Consider the following 24,766-nt stretch of genomic DNA (forward strand, 5'->3'; position numbering starts at 1 on the left):
GGGCTTCTGAAATGGAAGCTTTCCAATCCTCAGCATGAAGGTTGCCTAACTCTGATTAGCACAAACTTCACAAACATTTGAGCCCACTACTCCCATTAATCCATCTATGAAAATCTTGGACCCAGCAGACTATTTTTTGTCAATATTATTAATATTCAATCAGATTGAGAGGTTATAGTATCACAAACACTATTCTACTTAATAGTTAGATATACATTTTTAGACTTACATAAACACCAATACTAGTATCAACTGCCCAGTTAATACGGACATTACATTTTACACTTTAAAAAAAAATCAAATTAGAATCTGAGAGACTGACTCAAATATATTTACAGCTCTGTATTTAGCATCTAATCACTGTTTGCAGCCCCTCTCCTACTAAAGGTAGTTACTCTTCCTGGACGTGGATCCCTACAATCAAAAGCAATCCTTCAATACCTCAACTAATTGGCATTCTGTGTGCAACTATTAGGTGACTTCGACCACAGGTGCTATCCCAACCAAGCCAAATGTTTATAGTGCACTTTTTCCAGCAGGAATTAGGGCATAGCAATCACCAATGGAAATCCTGGCTATTTCTCCCCCCATCTCATGGGCGCTGAGGCTGATTGTAGTGCCTTCACCATCATTCTGACTGAGATCAACTAACTCAGCACAAATCAGCGACCAAACCTGGAACTGATCTGAACTTGGCTTGTAACCACTTGATGTACTGCATTAAATTATTGAGCCATCAGAGGAACCAATCCTCAATGGATAAATGACAAGATAATTAATCTATTAAAATATCAGCTCAGAATAAAATCCCTATTGTTTCTCAATCTGAATTTAGTTCAAATCAATTGATTTTCAATACCACTTTCCAGAAAATTCACATTTTATTTTCTAAAAGACCTAAACAGGTATATTGTTTAAATCTTCAACATAATTTGCTTTGAGATTTCAGGCATGTAATACAAAATGTCTCAGCCACATTTAATCACTTAAGCTCCAGCGTGAAGACATCTGCTTTTGTTTTTTCAACTCTGCAGATCTCCATGGGTCTACTAAATGCTTGCGTTGCAAATACTGAATTTACTCTTTTTTTGGTCAAATCTATACCCCTAGTGCTGAGGTGCTCAGTACACTTCAATTGCAGAAGCTTTTCCTTTAAATGAAATATCTAGAATGAACTGAAAATGTCGACATAAACAAGTTGTTTGACTATATTAAATAAAACTATAATTTTCATTGAAAAAATTTCTGACAATATGTTCAATTTATAAGAAAGAATATTGCTCAAAACTTAAAATCCACATAGCAATAATTTGAAACATTAAATTTCAATTGAAGTTAAACAGATTATATGTATTTAAGGAGCAAAACAATTTTATCAGTAATAATTCTTATGCTTGGCATCAGAAATGGTGACTCAATTACCTGGTTTATTATTTATGATGAATCATTTATAACTAAGCTCAGATTTATTAAAGATACACATTAGCTAATCAGTTTTTCAAAGCAAATGTCAAATTTATTTCTCCCAACTATCATTACCTCATTGGACCTCCATATCCACACTTTCAGGATAATGGCTCCGTAAAACCTGCAGCCATCTTCATAGACACCGTTAATGTTGATAACCAGATGACTGCATCAGCATGTACGTTTATGCGATGCAACGTGAAATACATTGGCCAGTTTTCTTTTCTCTCCCTTCGCAGGTGGCTGACAAAACTCAGGTTCGAGAAAACCTGTGGACATTACTCCAACCTATTTCCTCATTAAATGTCAAAGGCTGAACCATTGGCCCCGATATTAGTGTGGCGGTGGGATGGCAGCGGGGGTTGAATGGGCACGGGGGTAACACACCCAATAAAAATTGTCCATTTCCCACCCAATCGCGAGTCAATTGGAGCCACTTAACATGGCTTCTGGGTTTGCCATCCGAAAGCTGCACAGCAGGCGGACTGTGCACCTGCATCACAGGCTGTCAGCTGAAGGAGCTCCATTTAAAGGGGCAGTCCTCCAATGGCTTCTCCTGGAGCAAGCACCGACACACCACAATGGAGCAGCATAGGGGCAAGGCTGCTCCAAGATTCAATGATGTCTCACTCCAGGTGCTACTGGTGAGGAGGAGGAGGGATGTGTTTTACCTGGTGAACGGGAAGAAGTGGTCTGCCTCTGCCACCAAGCAGGCTTGGCTTGAGTTGGCAGAGGAGGTCACCAGCAGCAGCAACATATCCCTCACCTGGATCCAGTGCAGGAAGCGCTTTAATGACCTAACTAGGTCAGCCAAATTAAGTACACTTACTGATTCTCCTACACTCCGTCTTCCACATCACCACCCCCACCCCCAACTCACTCTGCACTGCCAGCACTACTCTATCACATCACTCCCCAGACCCACTTAAGGCTCATCCTCAATTTAACTGCACTTCCTCACCTCCCCATGAGTCACCCCACCACTACCACTCAACCCAATCCTCATACAATGTCATGGCTCTGTCTCATACTCACTCTCTGATGCATCTCTATCACGGTCAGCCTCACCCAAACCAATGCATTCATCGGTTGGCCATGTCACCATCACTCACTCACGTGTCTGTACTTTCTCCCCTTATAGGAGAAGAAAGCTCAGAATGCATGGGAGAGGGCAAGGACCTGAAGGGGGCCGCAACAAATTGTTGTCCTCACAGACGCGGAGCAGGAGCTCAGCTGATCCCTTGAGTGCAGAGACTGGCACCCGACAAACATCTGGAGACACAACTTTAACATTCAGCACACACAATATGAACTGATGTTAACATGCCTCGCCATCTTCAGCACCTCAGTATGCTCATCACGAGACATCTGTGACCATGCTTAATATTGCCTTCTGTTCTCTTACAGGGCCTTCAGCGGCCGCTGTTGGCAGAGGGCAATTCCTCAGAGGACCTGCCGGCCTCTGAGGGTGCACCGTCACATCTTACCGAGCCATCCACCAGCGCAGATACACACACCTCGGTGGGTCCTAGTAGTCAGTTAGTTGGGTTGGTACCTGGTGAGTCACCATACACGTGAGCACGAGCAGACACTGGTGACTGGGGCAGCCGTGGAGATTCTGTGTCGGTGGGATCACTCCTCTCCTGGCTCTGCTCAGCTGGACACAGATGCTGAACCCTGGGGGCCATCCTTTTAAAGGAGAATGATCGAGGGACAGTAGCACATTTGCGAGGTGCTGCAACAGGTGCCATGCGCACTCTCCACAATAGCGCAGGGGATGAAGGAGTACTACTCCTGCATGAGTGGAATGGTAGCACAGGGAAGTAAGCAACTCTCAGATACTGTCAAAGCTAAGTTTGGGAATGTCTGAGATGGAGAGAAGGCTAGCCTCCATTGAGCTTCAAGCAAGGCTCACAAATGAGTCCATTCAGGCCCTGACAACGGCCGTTCGGACTCACAGTGAACAACATTCTGCTGCCTTAAACAGGCAAGCAAATACACTAGCACTGGCCTTACAAGGCATCACACATGCCCTCCAAACTTTGTCCAGAGTGGTAGGAGTGATGTGGGCCTGGCCCAGGGGAGGGATGACGGCGAAAGGAGCCACGGAAGTGGGGACGTCACTCAAAGTGCTTCCCATGTCTCACCCGTTGCCCCCCCTTAACCAGTACCCGCAGATGGCAGAGTCTGCCCCTGGACAGGTGCAGGTGGAGCAGTCAGTGGAGGGGCCCTCACGGGCACCAAAACCCAGAGGGTGTAGGCCCAAAGCATCTAAACGGTCAGGGCATGAAGAGGAGCAACCTGCCACTTCCTCTGCTGCAGCCACAGGGGATGCACCACGTAGAAGTAGTCGGAAGAGAAAGTTGAAGGTTTTGTAAGCATGACGGGTATGCACAAGGGTGTTTGATGGTTGGTCATGTTTTTTATTTATATTAGCTTTTTGTTAAACTCACATTAATTATGATTGTCATCACTACTGCCACGTCTTGGCCATTCTTGATTGGCTTTTGTAATAGGGCCCTTTCATGAGGTTCACCATGAATGGCGACAATTGATGCCACCCATTGGGTCACTTTAGAGTGGGTGTAAGTGTAGTTGCAGGGCTGTTTTGGGCAGGGAGGGGTGGGCTGGTGTGCTCGCTGCTCTATCCAGTTGGTGTGAGGACTGGACTCCACACTTTCTGATGTTAGGAGAACTGTTCACATATCAGTGACTGCCTGGCCTCACGAGCAGCCAGGTGAGCTTCTGCTCTGCCCGTGGGCCCCTCCTCCCCTCAATGTGGATGGGGCCTCCTCAAGCGGCACCCCTCTGTTGATGCCCTCTGTGCTCTTGTGCAGGTGCCTGTGGCGCAGCACTGTGTTGTGGAGCTCCAAGTGGCAGAAATGGACGCCGTGCCTGGCGAGGATGGTGATGTTGCTCATCCTCTGATGTAGTGGTGAATGCAGCCATGGCGCCCCCATCCTGACGGAGAGTTTGGGGGGGTCCGCAAAGTAGTTAAATATGTTTGAACAGCAAAAATTTGAGTGGAAAATAAGAATTTTCAGTGAAAACACAAAGATATTGCAACCAAAAATTTGTCTGAAAGAAGAGTGCCCTACTGCAATAAGCGACCTTTTCTCCCCATCTGTTAAATAAGCATTTGAATGTCTCTCTGGCTGCTGGCTGAAATACATCTGTTGCAACATGGAGTGTTTCCCACAGCACGGGAAACATGCTGAGGATGCTTCAAAATGGCACCCCTGCCAAAATGTGGAGAAAATTAAGGAGTTCAACTATTTAAATATCTTAACAACTGTGTAAAGTATCATCCCGCCGGCTTTAATTGCCGGTGGGACTTCCGCATTCGGGAGGTACGTGCGCACCCAGGCATGTCAATGGGGAACCCTGAAGTCTGCGGGTTACCCGAACTGGATTTCCCCGACTTTTGGAGCCCCAACGCACCCGCAATTTCCTGGGAAAATCGAGCCCATTATATCTATCAGCCCAGTAAGATGTGTTTGATTTAATTCTTTTTCTGATTCAGTTCTGTTCATCTCTATATCTATATATAGTGTGCAATGAGAAGGGGATAGTTTGAAAGCTGCGATTTTTAATTAGAAAAGATTACAAATGATCAATATAGTGCAAAATTTAATTTAAATTTTGAAATGTGACGTCAATATTATCTAGATAGAGATTAAAACTAATCCTAAACTTAAAAATGAGTCATGAAATAGCATTGGGGCGAAGAATACCAAAGATAATCATCAAGAATATAGAAAATGTAACGGAGAGGTGAAAAGGAAGATTGGGGGAGGGCTAAAAGTGAATATGAAAAAAAGTTAAGCGATAATATAAAAGGAACTTTTATATGCATATAAATGTAAAAGAGCAGTAAGAGAAGATACCATTTCTCAGTGGCATAGGACTATCTAATTGCGATGGTGAAGGTATGGCTGGGAGTCAAATAAATATTCTGCATTTTTTTATATATATGATTGGGCTGGATCTTGCTGAAACAAGATCCATGCTAGCTCTCTCTGATCAAAATCAACACAATTTTTTTACAATTATATTCGGAAAAAGAGGCTGGTCAAGAGCAACGTGGGCCCCTTAAAAACTGATAATGGTGATATTGTAAGTGAAAATAAGGAAATGGCAGCCATGTTACTTTGCGTCAGTATTTCCAGTAGAGGAAGACGGTATCATGCTGGACACTCCAAAGAAACTAATTTTGAATCTGGGACGGGGACTCACCATAATTAACGTAAGCAAATTAACAGTAATGAAGAAAATGGCACTAAAGAGTGACAAATCCCCGGGACCAGATAGTTTCCATCCCAGGGTTTTGAAGGAAGTAGGTGAGAACATGGCAGAAGCCCTAACTATAATCTTCAAAAATTCTCATGATTCAGGAACTGTTACTTTAGATTGAAAAATTGCACGTCACTCCGCTATTTAAGAAAGGTGAGAGGGGAAACCAGGGAATTGTGGACCAGTTAGCCTAACATCCGTTGTCGGGAAATTACTGGAGTCTATAATTAAGGATAGACTGAACACCTTGAAAATTTTCAGCTGATCAGAGAGAGCCAGCATAGATTTGTAAAGGGTAGGTCATGCCTGATGTTTCTGATTGAATTTTTTGAAGAGGTGACTAAAGTAGTGGTCAGATGAATGTCTATGGATGTTGTTTATATGGACTTCCAGAAGGCATTTGATAAAGTCCCTCATAAGAGACTGTTAGCTAAAGTTGAAGCTCATGGAATTGAGGGCAAATTATTGACCTGGTTAGGAAATTGGCTGAGCGACAGGAGACAGAGCAGGGATAATGGGCAGGATCTGACCAGTGGTGTCCCACAGGAATCTGTGTTGGGGTCTCAACTATTCAATGTATTTATGAACGACTTAGATGATGGGATAGAGAGCCACATATCCAAGTTTGCTGATGACACAAAGATAGGCAGCATTGTAAGCAGTGTAGATGGAAGCATAAAATTACAGAGAGATATTAATAGATGCTGTATCATTCCATGATTCTATGACGACAACCCAGGCATCAAATCAGGAAAAGACTCAGGTGATCAACACCCATCAACCCTACAAAGTTATCCTCACAAACATCTGGGGGTTAGTGTCCAAGTTGCAACAGCTGTCACACAGACCAGTCAAGCAACAACCTGACCCTACAGGTATGGTAGCAGTTATATTACTGGACCAGCAACTCAAAAGATCACGAGTTGAAATCCCAGCATGATACATCTTGAAACTAAACTTAATAAATCTGGTAATTTGTGGACTGGCACCAGAAAAATGACTGTGAAAGCAGCAAAACCATCATAAAAACCTAAATAGCTCATTGATGTCCTTTGGAGAAAGGAACCTACCATCCCTACCTGTTATGGCCTACATGTGACTCCAGTCCAAGTGGCTGACTCTTAATGCCCGAGGAGAACTATGGATGGGCAATAAATGCTGTGTTGCCCGAGCTTGAGGGAAAAAAAAGGTGAAGTACTCACAGAACCAACCCAGACTTCTACATCACCATCCCAAGGTACGTCCCGTAATTTACAGTTGGGTGGGCGTGACAAAGTCTTATAGCATCAGGTCAAACAAGAACGGGTACGGTAGCATAGTGGTTATGTTACTGGACTAATAATCCAGAGGCCTGAACTAAAATCCAGAATCATGAGTTCAAATCCCACCACGGCAGCTGGCGAATTTAAATTCAATTAAATTCAATTAATTAAATAAAAATCTGGAATGAAAATACAAGTATCAGTAATGGTGGCCATGAAACGACCGGATTGTCGTAAAAACCCATCTGGTTCACTAACGTCCTTTAGGGAAGGAAACCTGCCGTCCTTACCCGGTCTGGCCTATATGTGACTCCAGACCCACAGCAATGTGGTTGATTCTGAAATGGCCTAGCAAGCCACTCAGTTGTAAAATCGCGCTACGAAAAGTCACAATAAGAATAAAACCAGACGGAACAGCCGGCATCGGACCACTAGGCACCGGACACGACAACGGCAAACCAAGCCCAGTCGACCCTGCAAGGTCCTCCTTACTAACATCTGGGGACTTGTGCCAAAATTGGGAGAGCTGTCCCACAGACTAGTCAAGCAACAGCCTGACATAGTCATACTCACAGAATCATACGTTACAGCCAACGTCCCAGACTCTTCCATCACCATCCCTGGGTATGTCCTGTCCCACCGGCAGGACAGACCCACCAGAGGTGGCAGTACAGTGATGTGCAGTTAGTGGGGAGTGGCCCTGGGAGTCCTCAACATTGACTCTGGACCCCATGAAATCTCATGGCATCAGGTCAAACATGGGCAAGGAAACCTCCTGCTGATTACCACCTACCGTCCTCCCTCAGCTGATGAATCAGTCTTCCTCCATGTTGAGCACCACTTGGAGGAAGCACTGAGGGTAGCAAGGGCACAAAATGTATCTGGATGGGGGACTTCAATGTCCATCACCAAGAGTGGCTCGGTAGCACCACTACTGACCGAGCTGGCCGCATAGCGGCCAGACTGGGCCTGCGGCAGGTGGTGAGCGAACCAACACGAGGGAAAAACTTACTCGTCCTCACCAATCTACCTGTCGCAAATGCATCTGTCCATGACAGTATTGCTAGGAGTGACCACCGCACAGTCCTTGTGGAGATAAAGTCCCGTCTTCACACTGAGGACACCATCCAACGTGTTGTGTGGCACTACCACCATGCTAAATGGGATAGATTCAGAACAGATCCAGTAGCTCAAAACTGGGCATTCATGAGGCGCTGTGGGCTAGCAGCAGCAGAATTGTATTCCAGCACAATCTGTAACCTCATGGCCCGGCATATTCCTCACTCTACCATTACCAACAAGCCAGGGGACCAACCCTGGTTCAATGAGGAGTGTAGAAGAAAATGCCAGGAGCAGCACCAGGCGTACCTCAAAATGAGGTGCCAACCTGGTGAAGCTACAACTCAGGACTACATACGTGCTAAACAGCGGAAGCAACATGCTATAGATAGAGCTAAGCGATTCCACAACCAACGGATCAGATCAAAGCTCTGCAGTCCTGCCACATCCAGTCGTGAATGGTGGTGGACAATTAAACAACTAACAGGAGGAGGAGGCTCCGTAAACATCCCCATCCTCAATGATGGCGGGGTCCAGCACGCGAGTGCAAAAGACAAGGCTGAAGCGTTTGCAACCATCTTCAGCCAGAAGTGCCGAGTGGATGATCCATCTCGGCCTCCTCCTGATACCCCCACCATCACAGAAGCCAGTCTTCAGCCAATTCGATTCACTCCACGTGATGTCAAGAAATGGCTGAGTGCACTGGATACAGCAAAGGCTATGGGCCCTGACAACATCCCAGCTGTAGTGCTGAAAACTTGTGCTCCAGAACTAGCTGCGCCTCTAGCCAAGCTGTTCCAGTCCAGCTACAACATTGGCATCCACCCGACAATGTGGAAAATTGCCCAGGTATGTCCTGTCCACAAAAAGCAGGACAAATCCAATCCGGCCAATTACCGCCCCATCAGTCTACTCTCAATCATCAGCAAAGTGATGGAAGGTGTCATCGACAGTGCTATCAAGCGGCACTTACTCACCAAAAACCTGCTCACCGATGCTCAGTTTGGGTTCCGCCAGGACCACTCGGCTCCAGACCTCATTACAGCCTTGGTCCAAACATGGACAAAAGAGCTGAACTCCAGAGGTGAGGTGAGAGTGATTGCCCTTGACATCAAGGCAGCATTTGACAGAGTGTGGCACCAAGGAGCCCTAGTAAAATTGAAGTCAATGGGAATCAGGGGGAAAACTCTCCAGTGGCTGGAGTCATACCTCGCGCAAAGGAAGATGATAGTGGTTGTTGGAGGCCAATCATCTCAGCCCCAGGACATTGCTGCAAGAGTTCCTCAGGGCAGTGTCCTTGGCCCAACCATCTTCAGCTGCTTCATCAATGACCTTCCCTCCATCATAAGGTCAGAAATGGGGATGTTCGCTGATGATTGCAGTGTTCAGTTCCATTCACAACGACTCAGATAACGAAGCAGTCCATGCCGCATGCAGCAAGACCTGGACAACATCCAGGCTTGGGCTCATAAGCGGCAAGTAACATTTGCACCAGACAATGACCATCTCCAACAAGAGAGAGTCTAACCACCTCCCCATGACATTCAACGGCTTTACCATTACCGAATCTCCCACCATCAACATCCTGGAGGTCACCATTGACCAGAAACTTAACTGGACCAGCCATATAAATACTGTGACTACAAGAGCAGGTCAGAGGTTGGGTACTCTGCAGTGAGTGACTCACCTCCTGACTCCCCAAAGCCTTTCCACCATCTACAAGGCACAAGTCAGGAGTGTGATGGAATACTCTCCACTTGCCTGGATGAGTGCAGCTCCAACAACACTCAAGAAGCTCGACACCATCCAGGACAAAGCAGCCCGCTTGATTGGCACCCCATCCACCACCCTAAACATTCACTCCCTTCACCACCGGCACACAGTGGCTGCAGTGTGTACCATCCACAGGATGCACTGCAGCAACGCGCCAAGACTTCTTCGACAGCATCTCCCAAACCCGCGACCTCTGCCACCTAGAAGGACAAGGGCAGCAGGTACATGGGAACAACACCACCTGCACGTTCCCCTCCAACTCACACACCATCCCGACTTGGAAATATATCGCCATTCTTTCACTGTCTCTCGGTCAAAATCCTGGAACTCCCTACCTAACAGCATTGTGGGAGAACCTTCACCACATGGACTGCAGTGGTTCAAGAAGGCGGCTTACCACCACCTTTTCAAGGGCAATTAGGGATGGGCAATAAATGCTGGCCTTGCCGGCGCCCCCACATCTCATGAACAAATAAAAAAAAAATTCTGAGGGAGCTTGACAGGGTAGATGCGGAAAGGTTGTTTCCTCTGGCTGGAGAGTCTAGAATTAGGCGGCATAATCGCAGGATAAGGGGTCAGCTATTTAAGACTGAGATGAGGAGGAATTTCTTCACTCAGAGGGTGAATTCTCTATCCCTGAGGGCTGTGGATGCTGAGTCGTTGAGTATGTTCAAGGCTGAGATAGATAGATTTTCGGACTCTCGGGAAAATCAAGGGATATAAAGATCGGGCAGGAAAGTGGACTGGAGGTCGAAGATCAGCCGTTATCTGATCGAATGGCGGAGTAGTCTCAAGGGGCCATATGGCCAACTCCTGCTCCTATTTCATATGTTCTTACGTCCTACAACCAATGGATCAGAGCAAAGCTCTGCAGCCCTACAACATCCAGTTGTGAATGTTGGTTGACAATGGAGTAACTTATAGGAGGATGAGGTCCATGAATGTCCCTATTCTCAACCATGGCAGAGTCCAGCTCGTGAGCGCAAGTGATAAAGCTGAACCATTTACAAGCATCTTCAGCCAAAAGTGCCAAACTTAACTGGACCAGCCGACAAGAGCAGCGCAGAGTCTGGCTACCACCGAGAAGAATAACAGCAGCAAGTCATGGGAACACAATCACTTGCAAGTTCCCCTCCGAATTTCACACCATCCTGACTTGGATGTATATCCTGGAATTCCTCATCTAACACCATCATAAGAGTACCATAGCCATAAAGCCTGTACTGGTTTGAAGAGAAGTCCCACCACCCCCTTCTCAGGGCAATAAATATGGCTTTACCAGTATTGCTCATATCCTGAGAATAACATTTAAAAATAAGTGACTAGATAAAGGGAATACCGATGATGTCAGGCCTGAAATTGCTCAGATACACAATCCTGGCAATTACACTGGGATCATACCTGCGGGTGACCCTGACCTCACCAAAGTTACTGGGATCTTTGGGAAGTTACCCTATTTGCATAGGTTTGGGTGGGTGCAGATGGGCAACCTCAAAACGCAGCACTAGTGGCTAGGCTGATGGATGTCAGGGCTCTTGGAAATGTCAGCTTGCGCCCCCGGAAGCGCCAGATATACTGCAACAGCCCTGTGCCCTGGGTGCCGTTCCAAATTGTATCCTTACCACTTCTTGCCCTGATCCCAACCTGGATGCCGCCTTTTGTTAGGGTCAACTTCTGTCCACCATGGTGTATCATTCTCCAGATGTAGACTGGGTCCTCGAAAGACCGATGATGCAGGAACTTCCAACATAGGGAGTCCCCACCCACTGTGTCAGTGACCTTATTTTGATGGACCACCATATGACCCAGCATATCTGGTGCCTGGCAGAGTTTGTAGCCGTTCCTCAGAACGGACAAGCAATTTTGCAGCCACAGTGTACATGATTTTTCAGAATGCATTCGATAAGGCGTTCTTACATTGGATTTTTAGAAAAATTCAGGTATATGGTACAAGAGGAAATGTAACAGCATGGATAGAAAATTGGTTGACAGGCATCAAACAAAGAGAATAAATGGACATTGCTCAATTTGGAGAAGGGTCAGAAGTGATGTACCCCATGCATCAGTGTTGGGTCCACTTCTGTTCTTGGTATATATAAATAATTTGGATTTAGGCATAATCTTAAAATTTGCTAACTATACAAAAGCTGGGGATTTGGTAAACAACGAGAAAGATTGCAAAAGACTTCAGGAAGATGTAGTCATGTAAGTGCATTGGGCGGACAAGTGGCAGCAGCAATTTAATACGGATTAGTGTCAAGTTAATACATTTTGGGAGAAAAAGAAATGTAAACTATGCACTCAACGAAAAGGCAATAAAGGGTAAGGATGAACAGAGACACCTTGGGTTCAAATATTTAATTCCCTGAAAGTGCGAGTGTAGGTGGATAAAGCCATAAAAAAGGCCAACAGCAGTTTGGGTTTTACAATTAGGGGCTGAATTCCATCAAGTGAGAGCTGGATCTGTTTCTGGCTGGGGCACCTCCTGGACTAGTTTCATTCACCTAAGGGAATCAGAGAGGAATTTCCCAGATTTATTCCCCCCCAAATTAGCCTGGGTTTTAATCTGTTTCTTCGCCTCTCCTAGGAGATTACATGGCTTTCGAATGGGGTGCGGAGGCTATACATTGTGATGCACAACGCATCGCAATTGCATGGGACAAGCTGGATGGACCAGAGGGTTTTTTCCTGTCCGTCATTGTTCGTAAATTTTTTAAGAATTAATCAGACTACAAGACTTGTAGATGGTCCCATTTTGTCTGCAAAATAAATCTTGGGATACATGACATGAACAAGGATAAAAAACCTTTTGAAGTCAAGACAGTTCACTAATCTCAGTTAATTACTGGTATCAGAAAACAACAGACTACTCAGCATTTAGTCAGAAGGAAAAATGTATTAATACACAGTAGTGTCAATATTGCCTTTTAACCCACCACCAAATTCCTATTATGTGCATCATCCACCAATTTCTGGAGGATGAAACTGTCCTCTAGGGTGATTGAAATGTTATATTGCCATATATAATGGAAAGTTACAAAATTATCATGGACCTTTAGGCTTTTTGCCAATATTAACATTTGCTGCATTTCAAAAAAGAAATTGTGTGAAGTGCTTTGAGGCTTTTTGACATAATGATTTACCAGATAAATGCATACATTGTCATAGGTTGTATAGACAGTAACTGCAGAAACAGAAAATAGGAGCAAAAGTAGGCCATTCGGCCCTTCGGGCCTGCTCTGCCATTCAAAATGATCATGGCTGATCGTCTAACTCAGTACCCTGTTCCCGCTTTTCCCCCATATCCCTTGATCCCTTTAGCATTAAGAAATATATCTATCTCCTTCTTGAATATATTTAATGACTTAGCCTCCACTGCCTTCTGGTAGAGAATTCCACAGGTTCACCACCCTCAGTGAAGAAATTTCTCCTCATCTCGGTTCTAAATGGCATACTCTGTATCCTGAGACTGTGACCCCTGGAACATCCTCCCCGCATCTAGTCTGTCTACTCCTGTTAGAATTTTATATGTTTCAATGAGGTCACCTCTCATTCTTCTAAATTCTCGTGAATATAGGCCTAGTCGACCCAATCTCTCCTCATACGTCAGTCCTGCCATCCCAGAAATCAGTCTGGTAAATCTTCATTGCACTCCCTCCATGGCAAGGACATCCTTCCTCAGATAAGGAGACCAAAACTGCACACAATACTCCTGATGTGGTCTCACCAAGGCCCTGTATAACTGCAGTAAGACATCTCTGCTCCTGTACTCAAATCCTCTTGCAATGAAGGCCAACATACCATTCGCCTTCCTAACTGCTTGTTGCACCTGAATGCTCGCTTTCAGCGACTGGTGTACAAGGACACCCAGATCTCGTTGCACCTCCCCTTTCACCAATCTATCACCATTCAGATAATAATCTGCCTTTCTGTTTTTACAACCAAAGTGGATAACCTCACATTTATCCATGTTATACTGCATCTGCCATGTTCTTGCCCACTCACCCAACTTGTCTAAATCACATTGGAGCTCCTTTGCATCTTCATAGAATCATAGAAGTTACAACATGGAAACAGGCCCTTCGGCCCAACATGTCCATGTCGCCCTGTTTATACCACTAAGCTAGTCCCAATTTCCTGCACTAGGCCCATATCCCTCTATACCCATCTTACCCATGTAACTGTCCAAATGCTTTTTAAAAGACAAAATTGTACCCGCCTCTACTACTGCCTCTGGCAGCTCGTTCCAGACACTCACCACCCTTTGAGTGAAAAAATTGCCCCTCTGGACCCTTTTGTATCTCTCCCCTCTCACCTTAAATCTATGCCCCCTCGTTATAGACTCCCCTACCTTTGGGAAAAGATTTTGACTATCTACCTTATCTATGCCCCTCATTATTTTATAGACTTCTATAAGATCACCCCTTAACCTCCTACTCTCCAGGGAAAAAAGTCCCAGTCTGTCTAACCTCTCCCGAAAGTCAAACCATCAAGTCCCGGTAGCATCCTAGTAAATCTTTTCTGCACTCTTTCTAGTTTAATAATATCCTTTCTATAATAGGGTGACCAGAACTGTACACAGTATTCCAAGTGTGGCCTCACCAATGCCCTGTACAACTTCAACAAGACATCCCAACTCCTGCATTCAATGTTCTGACCAATGAAACCAAGCATGCCGAATGCCTTCTTCACCACCCTATCCACCTGTGACTCCACTTTCAAGGAGCTATGAACCTGTACTCCTAGATCTCTTTGTTCTATAACTCTCCCCAACGCCCTACCATTAACGGAGTAGGTCCTGGCCCGATTCGATCTACCAAAATGCATCACCTCACATTTATCTAAATTAAACTCCATCTGCCATTCATCGGCCCACTGGCCCAATTTATCAAGATCCCGTTGCAATCCTAGATAACCTTCTTCACTGTCCACAATGCCACCAATCTTGGTGTCATCTGCAAACTTACTAATCATGCCTCCTAAATTCTCATCCAAATCATTAATATAAATAACAAATAACTGGATGCCTGTGTCCAGCACCGATCCCTGAGGCTCACCGCTGGACACAGGCATCCAGTTTGAAAAACAACCCTCTACAACCACCCTCTGTCTTCTGTCGTCAAGCCAATTTTGTATCCAATTGGCTACCTCACCTTGGATCCCATGAGATTTAACCTTATGTAACAACCTACCATGCGGTACCTTCCTCACAGCTCACATTCCACGCCAGTTTTGTATCGTCTGCAAACTTGGAAATGTTACATTTAGTTCCCTCATTCAAATCATTGATATATAATGTGAATAGCTGGGGCCCAAGCACTGATCCCTGTGGTACCCCACTAGTAACTGCCTGCCACCAGGAAAAAGACCCATTTATTCCTACTCTCTGTTTCCTGTCTGTCAACCAAATCTCAATCCATGCCAGTATATTCCCCCCAATCCCATGTGCTTTAATTTTGCACACTAACCTCTTGTGTGGGACCTTATCAAAAGCCTTCTGAAAATCCAAGTACACCACATCCACTTTCTCCCCTATCTATTCTACTGGTTACATCCTCAAAAAACGCCAGTAGATTTGTTAAGCATGATTTCCCTTTCAGTCACCCATGCTGACTTTGTCCAATCCCATTAATGCCTTCCAAGAGTTCTGCTATCACATCTTTTATAATAGACTCTAGCATTTTCCCCACTACTGATGTTAGGCTAACTGGTCTGTAATTCCCTGTTTTTTCTCTCCCTCCTTTTTTAAATAGTGGGGTCACATTTGCCACCCTCCAACCTGTAGGAACTGTTCCAGAGTCTATAGAATTTTGGAAGATGACCACCAATGCATCTATTATTTCCAGGCCACTTCCTTTAGTACTCTGGCATGTAGATTATCAGGCCCTGGGGATTTGTCAACCTTTAGCCCCATTAATTTCCCTAGCACTATTTGTTTTTACTAATACGGGTTTCCTCCAGTTCCTCCCTCTCACTAGACCCTTGGTTCCCAAACATTTCTGGGTAGTTGTTTGTGTCCTCTTTTGTGAAGACAGAACCAAAGTATGTGTTTAATTGTTCTGCCATTTCTTGGTTCTTTTGCCATGACTTGCCTGAGATAACTTCCCTCATTTCTGACTGTAAGGGATCTACATTTGTCTTCACTAATCTTTTTCTCTTGACAAGCTTTTACAGTCCGTTTTTATGTTCCCTGCTAGTTTACTCTCATACTCTATTTTCCCCCTCTTAATCAATCTCTTTGTCCTCCTTTGTTGAATTCTGAACTGCTCCCAATCCTCAGGCTTGCTGCTTTTTCTGGCAATTTTGCATGTCTCCTCTTTGGATCTAATACTATCCCTAATTTATTTTGTAAGCCACGATTGAGCCACCTTTACTGTTTTATTTTTGCGCTAGACAGGAATGAATAATTGTTGTAATTCCTGCACACGTTCTTTAAATATTAGCCATTGCCGATCCACAATCCACTGTCATCCCTTTTCGTAAAGTTCCCCCACCTATCATAGCCAACTCGCACCTCATACTTTCGTAATTTCCTTTATTTAGATTCAGGACCCTAGTTTCGGATTCAACTACTTCACTCTCCATCTTAATGAGGAATTCTATCATGTTATGGTCGCTCTTCCCTAAGGGACCCCGCACAACAAGATTGTTAATTAATCCTTTCTCATTGCACAATACCCAATCGAGGATCGCCTGTTCTCTAGTTGGTTCCTCAACGTATTGGTCTAGAAAACCATCACGTATACACTCCAGGAATTCCTCCCCCACAGTATTATTGCTAATTTGGTTTGACCTATCTATACATAGATTAAAGTCACCCATGATTATAGTTGTTCCCTTCTTGCATTCGTCTCTAATTTCCTGGTTAATGCCCTCCCCTACATCTCCACTACTTTTTGGGGGCCGATAGACAACTCCCACCAACGTTTTCTGCCCCTTGGTGTTTCTTAGCTCCACCCATACAGATTCCACATCGAGATTTTCCGAGCCAATATCCTTCCTCACTATTGCATTGATTTCCTCCTTTACTCACAACGCTACCCCACCTCCTTTCCTTTTTGCCTGTCCTTCCTAAATATTGAATACCCCTGGATGTTCCGTTCCCATCCTTGGTCACCATGCAGCCATGTCTCCGTAATCGCAACTATATCATAACCGTTGATATCTATCTGCGCTGTTAATTCATCCACCTTATTGCTAATGCTCCGCGCATTAAGAGACAATGCCTTTAGACTTGTCTTTTTAAGATTGCTAGTCATCTTAGTTTCATTTTGCACTATGGCCCTATTTGTTTTTTTGCCCTTGTTTTCTCTGCCTTCCACTACTGCTTCTTCCCTTTCTGTCTTTTGTTTCTATCCTTGCTTTCCCCTCCTCTGTCTCCCTGTTTAGGTTCCCATCCCCCTGCCATTCTAGTTTTAACCTTCCCCAAAAGCACCAGCAAACACCTCCGTGAGGACATCAGTCCCGGTCCTGCTCGGGTGTAACCGTCCCCCTTGTACAGGTCCCACCTTCCCCAGAACCAGTTCCAATGTCCCAGGAATCTGAATCCCTCCCTCCTACACCACCCCAGCAGCCACGCATTCATCTGGTCTATTCTCCTGTTCCTATACTCACTAGCACGTGGTAGTAATCCTGAGATCACTACCTTTGAGGTCCTGCTTTTTAATTTATCTGCTAACTCCTTAAATTCATCTTGCAGGACATCATCCCTTTTTTTTAAAACCTATGTCGTTGGTACCAATATGGACCACGACTACTGGCTGTCCACCCTCCCCCTCCAGAATGCCCTGCAGCTGCTCCGTGACATCCTTGACCCGAGCACCAGGGAGGCAACATACCATCTTGGAGTCACGTTTGCGGCCGCAGAAATGCCTATTTGTTCCCCTTACAATTGAAACCCTATCAATACAGCCCTGCCACTCTTATTCCTCCCCTCCTGTGCAGGAAAGCCACCCGTGGTGCCACGAACTTGGCTCTTGCTGCTGTCCCCTGATAAGCCATCTTCCCCAACAGTATCCAAAGCGGTATATCTGTTTGAGAGGGAGATGGCCCCAGCGGATTCCTGCACTACCGGCCTAGTCCTTCTACTCTTCCTGGTGGTCACCCATTTCTTTTCTTCCTGCGTAATCTTTACCTGCGGTGTGACCACCTTACTGAACATGCTATCCACGATAATCTCAGCATCGCGGATGCTCCACAATGAATCAACCCGCAGCTCCAGCTCCAGCTCCAAAATACGGTTAGTCCGTAGCTGCAGGTGGACACACTTCCTGCACGCGTAGTCGCCAGGGACACTGGTATGTCCATGATTTCCCACATAGCGAACTCTGCTGCCATGACTTGCCTTAGATTAAGCTCGTTAGTTACACCCTTTAAAGAGTTTACTCCTTTAAATTACTCTTAATTTAGAGAATGATAACTACACCAAGGACCTCGATTCACTACTTGCTATAAGAGCTTGCTATCCTTGGACATCAACAATAACTACACAAGAAACATTGTTCGCTACAGTTGCTGAATAAACAGTGAAAAACTAGTAACCCTTCTAGTCCCCAAATGCTATGGCAGATTGTACTTTTACCTTCCCAAGCTATCATTCAGGGATGCCAATGACAGGGCAAAGCAGTTATCTATTAGGCACACCAGAGGTCAACTCTCAAAGTATGTTGCTTAATTATCAAACTTTCACCAATAGTTTAGTTTGCTTGGTGAGGTTAGAGTGCTTAACCTTCATGTCAGCAGTGAATCAAAATACATATATGGGCAGAATAATGGCAGATTTGATGCAGACAATGTGTAAAGTACTGCAGATAGGCAGGAAAATTTGGAAGCAGATGTACTCCATAAATGGTGCTGAAATAGCTCATGATGAAGTTGAAAGAGATCTAGGAGTCTCAGTGGACTCAACCAATGCAGGGCAGCAATCAACAAAGACTACAGAATGTTGAAGTACATTAGTAGAATGCAAGCCAAAGGTAGTAATGATCAAAATGTACAGTGCTCTAGTCTGACATCAATGAGTTGTGTGCTGCTTCTGCTCGCCGAGATACAAGGGTTGATATTCTAGCCTTGGAGGCAGTGCAGTGAACAGCCATGAGGTTGATACCGAGTGGCAGAGGTCGGAGTTACGAAGAAGCGTGGAGAAACTCAGCCCAAGGAGGTGGTGTCTGAGATGGGTTCTTACAGAGGTGTACAAGATGGTTAAGGGAACGGAAAAGGTAAAATACAGAATATTAGTTTATATTACAAGAGTAAGACAAGGGACACAGATTCAAACTAGTAAATGCTAAATTTAAGACTGATATCAGGAATTTCTTCTTCACAGAATGATCAACATATGGAATGGATTTTCAAACAGAGTAGTGGAGGCAAAAACCTGGAGTCATTTAAGAAACAATTAGATGCTGTAATGGGGGAAGTGGAAGGTCTTTCTGGATGGATTAAGGTGGGCTAAATACCCTTCCTCATCTGTACTTATCTTTTGATCTTATGAACCCACCTCTTGCTCCAAAATCTTCAATATATGAGTATAGGATGGTACAGTGCATTGAGAAACTAACACAGGTTAACTTTAATTGGTGGGATACAAATTCTTTTGAGATCTTGTGGGGAGGCACTGAACAGAGCATTGATATTTCTCCATGGACAGTGTGGTCACCTGACCATTTGAGTACCTCTTAACAGCTGGCTCAGAGCATTAATGACAAAGGCATGGCAAGTGAAAACCATCTGCCCTCTATGGCACAGAAGGTGCTTAACTTGGTGAAATCAGGAGAAAAAAAGCAGTAGGAAAGGTATAGAAGCTGCATTTTCTTGTGTAATTGTCCGACATTCAGTTCAACAAAATGTGGTGCACATTTAATAAGGAAGATTGGAGTTTGGACATGGTGTTATTTTACATCACCAATTTTCACGTTAAAAATCTTTCGGTAAGAACGAAGAATGTCAGGTATTCCAAGTGTTGGTTGTGTAGGCATCTCAGAAAACCAATGGGTCTGCAGTAAATCATGATTTGAGAGGTTTGATATAGATTGTGAATGTTAACTCTCTGTATAGCAGCAGCCTCATGGAAGACTAAATAAGAAGGAATGGGTTAAGACACGATAGTGTGGTCTGACTTGGATCAACTGTTTTCTAGTTAGAACAAAATAGTGAATAGTAACAACATTCAGCAACTTTTGTGTTTATTATGCTCGTCAATTTAATACATTTATCTAAAAGCGGTATTTTAAATGTTAATCAATTGTATTTAAATAAGTAGTCAAGAATGCTTCAGGAAAACTCTTCTGGTAATTACAAAACAGAATGAGAAACAAGAAATAAAAAAGGAAAACTAATTGAAGTGTAATGTGGCTTAGTGCAGCATGCGTTATCATTTTCAGAAATACCAATACTGAGCGTGGTCAATCCCAATTTGATCTCTGATGCACACACAAAATGATCAACAGTATGTAAAACTCAAAACTGAGCCCAGAATCACCAATCCACTAATATATTTTGATGACATGTAATTTATATATGTCATAGAATAAGGCCGTTGTTAGTCAGATTTTCCAGGATCAGTCATGTCCTTGTATTTAAAGCAAAACATTTTTTTGCCATCACCTTCTTTTCTCCTATGTGACTGACCATGGTAAACTATCCCTCATCCTTCTTGACCTGCAGCCTTTGACACTGTTGCTCACACCATCCTCCTCCAATGCCTCTCCTCCATCATCCAGCTGGGTGGGACTGCCCTCGCCTGGTTCTATTCTTAGCTATCCAGTTGTAGTCAAAGAATCACCTGCAATGGCTTCTCTAACTCCACTACCTGTGGAGTCCCCCAAGTTTCTATCCTTGGCCCCCTCCAATTCCTCATCTACTTACTGCCCCTCGGTGACATAATCCGAAAACACATCAGGTTCCACATGTACACTGACACCCAGCGCGACCTCACCACCACCTCTCAACTCCTTCGCTGTCTCTGATTTGTCACGATGCTTGTCCGACAGCCAGCGAGCAGACATTTCCTCCAATTAAATATTGGGAAGACCAAAGCCATTGTCTTCGGTCCCACCACAAATTCCGTTCCCAAGCCACCGATTCCATCCCTCTCCCTGGCCACCATCCGAGGCTGAACCAGACCGTTCGCAACCTTGGCGTCCTATTTGACCCGGAGATGAGCTTCCGACCATATAACCGCTCCATCACCAAGACCGCCTACTTCCACTTCCGTAACATCGCCCGTCTCCACCCCTGCCTCAGCTCATCTACTGCTGAAACCCTCATCCATGCCTTTGTTAGCTCTGGACTTGCCTATTCCAATGCTCTCCTGGCCGGCTTCCCATCTTCCACCCTCCATAAACTTGAGCTCATCCAAAACTCTGCTGTCCGTATCCTAATTCGCACCAAGTCCTGTTCACCCATCATCCCTGTGCTCGCTGATCGACATTGGCTCCCGGTCTGGCAACGCCTATATTTTAAAATTCTCATCTGTGTTCAAATCTCTCCATGGCCCCGCCCCTTCCTATCGCTGTAATCTCCTCCAGCCCTACAACACTCCGAGATCTCTGCGTTCCTCCAATCCTGGCCTCTTGCGCATCCCCGATTTTAATTACTCCACCACTGGCGGCTGTGCCTTCAGCTACCTACGTCCCAAGCTCTGGAATTCCCTCCCTAAACCTCTCCGCCTCTTTCTCTCCTCCTTTAAGACGCTCCTTGAAACCTTCTGTCCTAATATCTCCTTGGTGGCTCGGTGTCAAATTTGTTTGATAACTCTCCTGTGAAGTGTTTCTGGGGATGTTTTATATTAAAGGTGCTATATAAATGCACGTTGTTGTTGTTGTAGTAGTAGTAGTAGTAGTAGTAGTAGTAGTAGTAGTAGATAGCCTGCATTATGCTAGTCATGTACCCACACTGGAATTCTTCATCTGGGTGGACCAGCAGGGTCTCAGTCCTTCTCCAATCCCACAGCAGTTGTTGCTTTCTATACTGACTGATAATTGGCAATCTTTGTGGTAATACTGGTTCTTCTGCCAATGTTTTTGCCTGCTCTTAAGATTTTCTACATGATAATCGTGACTGCACTTCAACCGTAATTAATTGGCTGTGAAGCACTTTAGGACATTCCGAGGATGTGAAAGTTACTACATAAATGCAAGTTTTTTAAAATTTCTTTACCACTTCTATCTAGCAGTCCATTGAGAAATGGGAAATCACAGTCATTGGGAGACATGGGAATCCAATGCCAGTCTCTTTCCTTTATCTTTACCATTAAGTCCATCTGTATCACGATTTCATCATTTGTACTTCAAGTTATTTTATCCTTCATGTTATACTCAGTTGTGCAAAGAAAGATTTAGTTTCAGTAAAAATGGATCAAACTACGTAATTATTCGTAAATCAAACGTTAACTTAAATGAAACACTGCAAATTACCTGAAACTCAACGTTTACTTACTTGGGTAAGGAAGGCAAGGCTCGCTCTCCTTCTGTAGAAACAAGAAAGCAAATTTAAAAAGATTAACAGTTTCCTTCTTTATTAGTTGAATCTCATTGGTGCTTTTACTAAATTGGTGTGCATTGTTTTAAAGCTGTAATTTACAGGATCTGTAAAGAACTCCATGACCCATGTGTTAATGATTGCTGGTTTATATCTATCCAAAAAGCAGTCTGCAACCGGCAGGATATCCAAACCATAAAAAAACGTTGCCAGTTGAATCCATGAACAGGATGTAGCACATCATGAGGTAATTCCATCTTCTGGAGCTTGAAATTGGTATATTAGTAAATTCTTTCATTTCGTTTTTCCAGTTAAATGTTGAAGAATTAATAGTTATATAATGCAGACTGGTTATAATATAAACAAATTCCAAACAATTTTCAACTGCACAACTTGCTACAGAAGGTTATGGTAATCACTTTACAACATCAGAAGGGCTGAATGGGCTTGTAAACATTGTCAGCCCTCATAAGGCCTGGGTGGCATCTGCACCCACCTCCCCTTGACCTGTGGCTGTAGGCAGACTTGCTGTTGCATGTGCATCTGCATCTGTCTTTGAACTGTCGTCTGCCTGGTTCTGGGACATCAACCCATTAGAAAGCAGGGTCATCCCAGCTTCCATATTGCAAATGAAGGGGCCCTATTAAAATAAAACTATTGGCTCTATAGTTTTTTTAATCCTCTGTCTTCCCAATTCTGTGCAGGCCCATCGATAAACACTAAGCTATCGGTTGATTAAAGGCATGTATAAAATAAATTTATTCGTGCAATTTATTTACATTGCAGCATTTATCACTACAGTCAGGTTTATTTATTGTTTCCATGGTCCAGGATCTAACTTCCTTCCCAATCCATTCCCCAAGCCTGGTTATTGCCCAGCCTTGTTTTTGGTCTTGCTGATTCACGCTTGTTTCCATGATAGCACACTCCCTGTGGGAAAGAATCTGAGAGACGTATTATGGGTGAATCTGAGATGGGAGGAATCACAAGCAAAGATTGAGTCACACAGGATATAAAAACCCCTTAGTTATTGATTTGGAGCAGCTGATGATTTTTCATGCATTTAAGTGTATTGCCCAAGAATGGGGTACATATCAAGACAGAATACTTAAAATCTGTCAACTTGTGATAGACTGCTCTGCCCTAAACATATCTATAGTTTCACAAAAACAGAGACAGAGAGCACATGATCAAGAGGGAGACATCGAGGAAGTGACTGTAGTCTGAACTGACTACAACTAGCAGCTGTTTTCTAGTCACTTAAAAGGAGAATACTTTTGTGAAAAAGCATCCATAGAGTCAAACTGTGAAGTAAACTTTGTTTTTCTCGAACATGTTTCATTATTGTGAAGAAATGCCAGAACAATCCTCACAAAATTATGTCAAGCTAACTAACTACCATGATCAGCAACAGACAAGAGGTGGCTCATATTTACTGTATTCATCTTATAAATTATCAGAATTGAACCCAAGTTTTTAGACCACTCTGAAGTGCTTCACATTAATTTCAAGTTTTCTACATTGTGAATTCTCACACAACACTGCAGGGTATTTCAGAACAAAGCCAAGCATAGCAACAGAAATCGATCCACCATTTCCGGACAGCAGAATTATCGGCATGGTGCCACTAATTCCCCAATGAATACTAAGACTGTTAATTATAGTGTATCAGGTTAAAAAAAAATCAAAGCTTAGCTCAGGAAACTGCTCATATCAGGAAATTGCTCTACATATTTGCTACCAACTATAGTGCAGACTGCTTGTTATCAATATTTAAATCAGCGTTGGGATGGTGAAGACCCATTAGCAATAAACAGGAAGTCTTTCCAAAGATCTATGTTAAATATGCTACATTCCAAGGAATTTCTCCTGTAGAAGGAGAATAAGCTTCAATTTCAGAGAATGGTAGTGGATAAACAAGAAACAAATGGAGGACAAAGTTACATGAACATCCTAATCGTCAATCATACCAGGACCACTCGGCTCCCGACCTCACTGCAGCCTTGGTCCAAACAAAATCAAAACAGCTGAATTCCAGAGGTGAGGTGAGAGTGACTGACCTGATGCTGGACATCAAGGCAGCATTCAACCGTGTGTGGCGCCAAGGGGCTCTAGTAAAATTAAGTCAATTGGAACATATGAATTAAGAGTAGGAGTAGGCCATTCGGCCCCTCAAACCTGCTCTGCTATTTGATAAGATCATGGCTGATCTGATTGTGACCTCAACCCTACTTTCCAGTCTACCTACTATAACCTTTGACTCCCTTGTTAATCAGGAATCCATCTAATTCAGCCTTAAAAATATTCAATAACCCTGCCTCCAGGGTCAAGGGCAAATCTCCTTGTGACTGGAGTCATACCTGGCACAAAGGAAGATGGTTGTTGGAGGCCAATCATCCCAGTCCCAGGACATCACTGCAAGAGTTCCTCAG

At 44.1% G+C, this 24,766-nt stretch overlaps 1 protein-coding gene across 7 annotated transcripts in view; it reads right to left on the reverse strand.

The window, feature by feature from the left end:
* The window catches only part of LOC137310916 (focal adhesion kinase 1), a 585,674-nt gene that overhangs the window by 182,522 nt on the left and 378,386 nt on the right, over positions 1-24,766 (reverse strand). For all 7 annotated transcript variants that reach the window (XM_067978464.1, XM_067978455.1, XM_067978457.1 and 4 more), the window contains one exon: positions 22,293-22,323. In XM_067978464.1, the coding sequence (XP_067834565.1) occupies positions 22,293-22,323 (31 nt within the window). The remainder of the gene's footprint in view (positions 1-22,292; positions 22,324-24,766) is intronic.

Source organism: Heptranchias perlo, chromosome 3, assembly GCF_035084215.1.
Source record: "Heptranchias perlo isolate sHepPer1 chromosome 3, sHepPer1.hap1, whole genome shotgun sequence".
Classification (NCBI taxonomy): Eukaryota; Metazoa; Chordata; class Chondrichthyes; order Hexanchiformes; family Hexanchidae; genus Heptranchias; species Heptranchias perlo.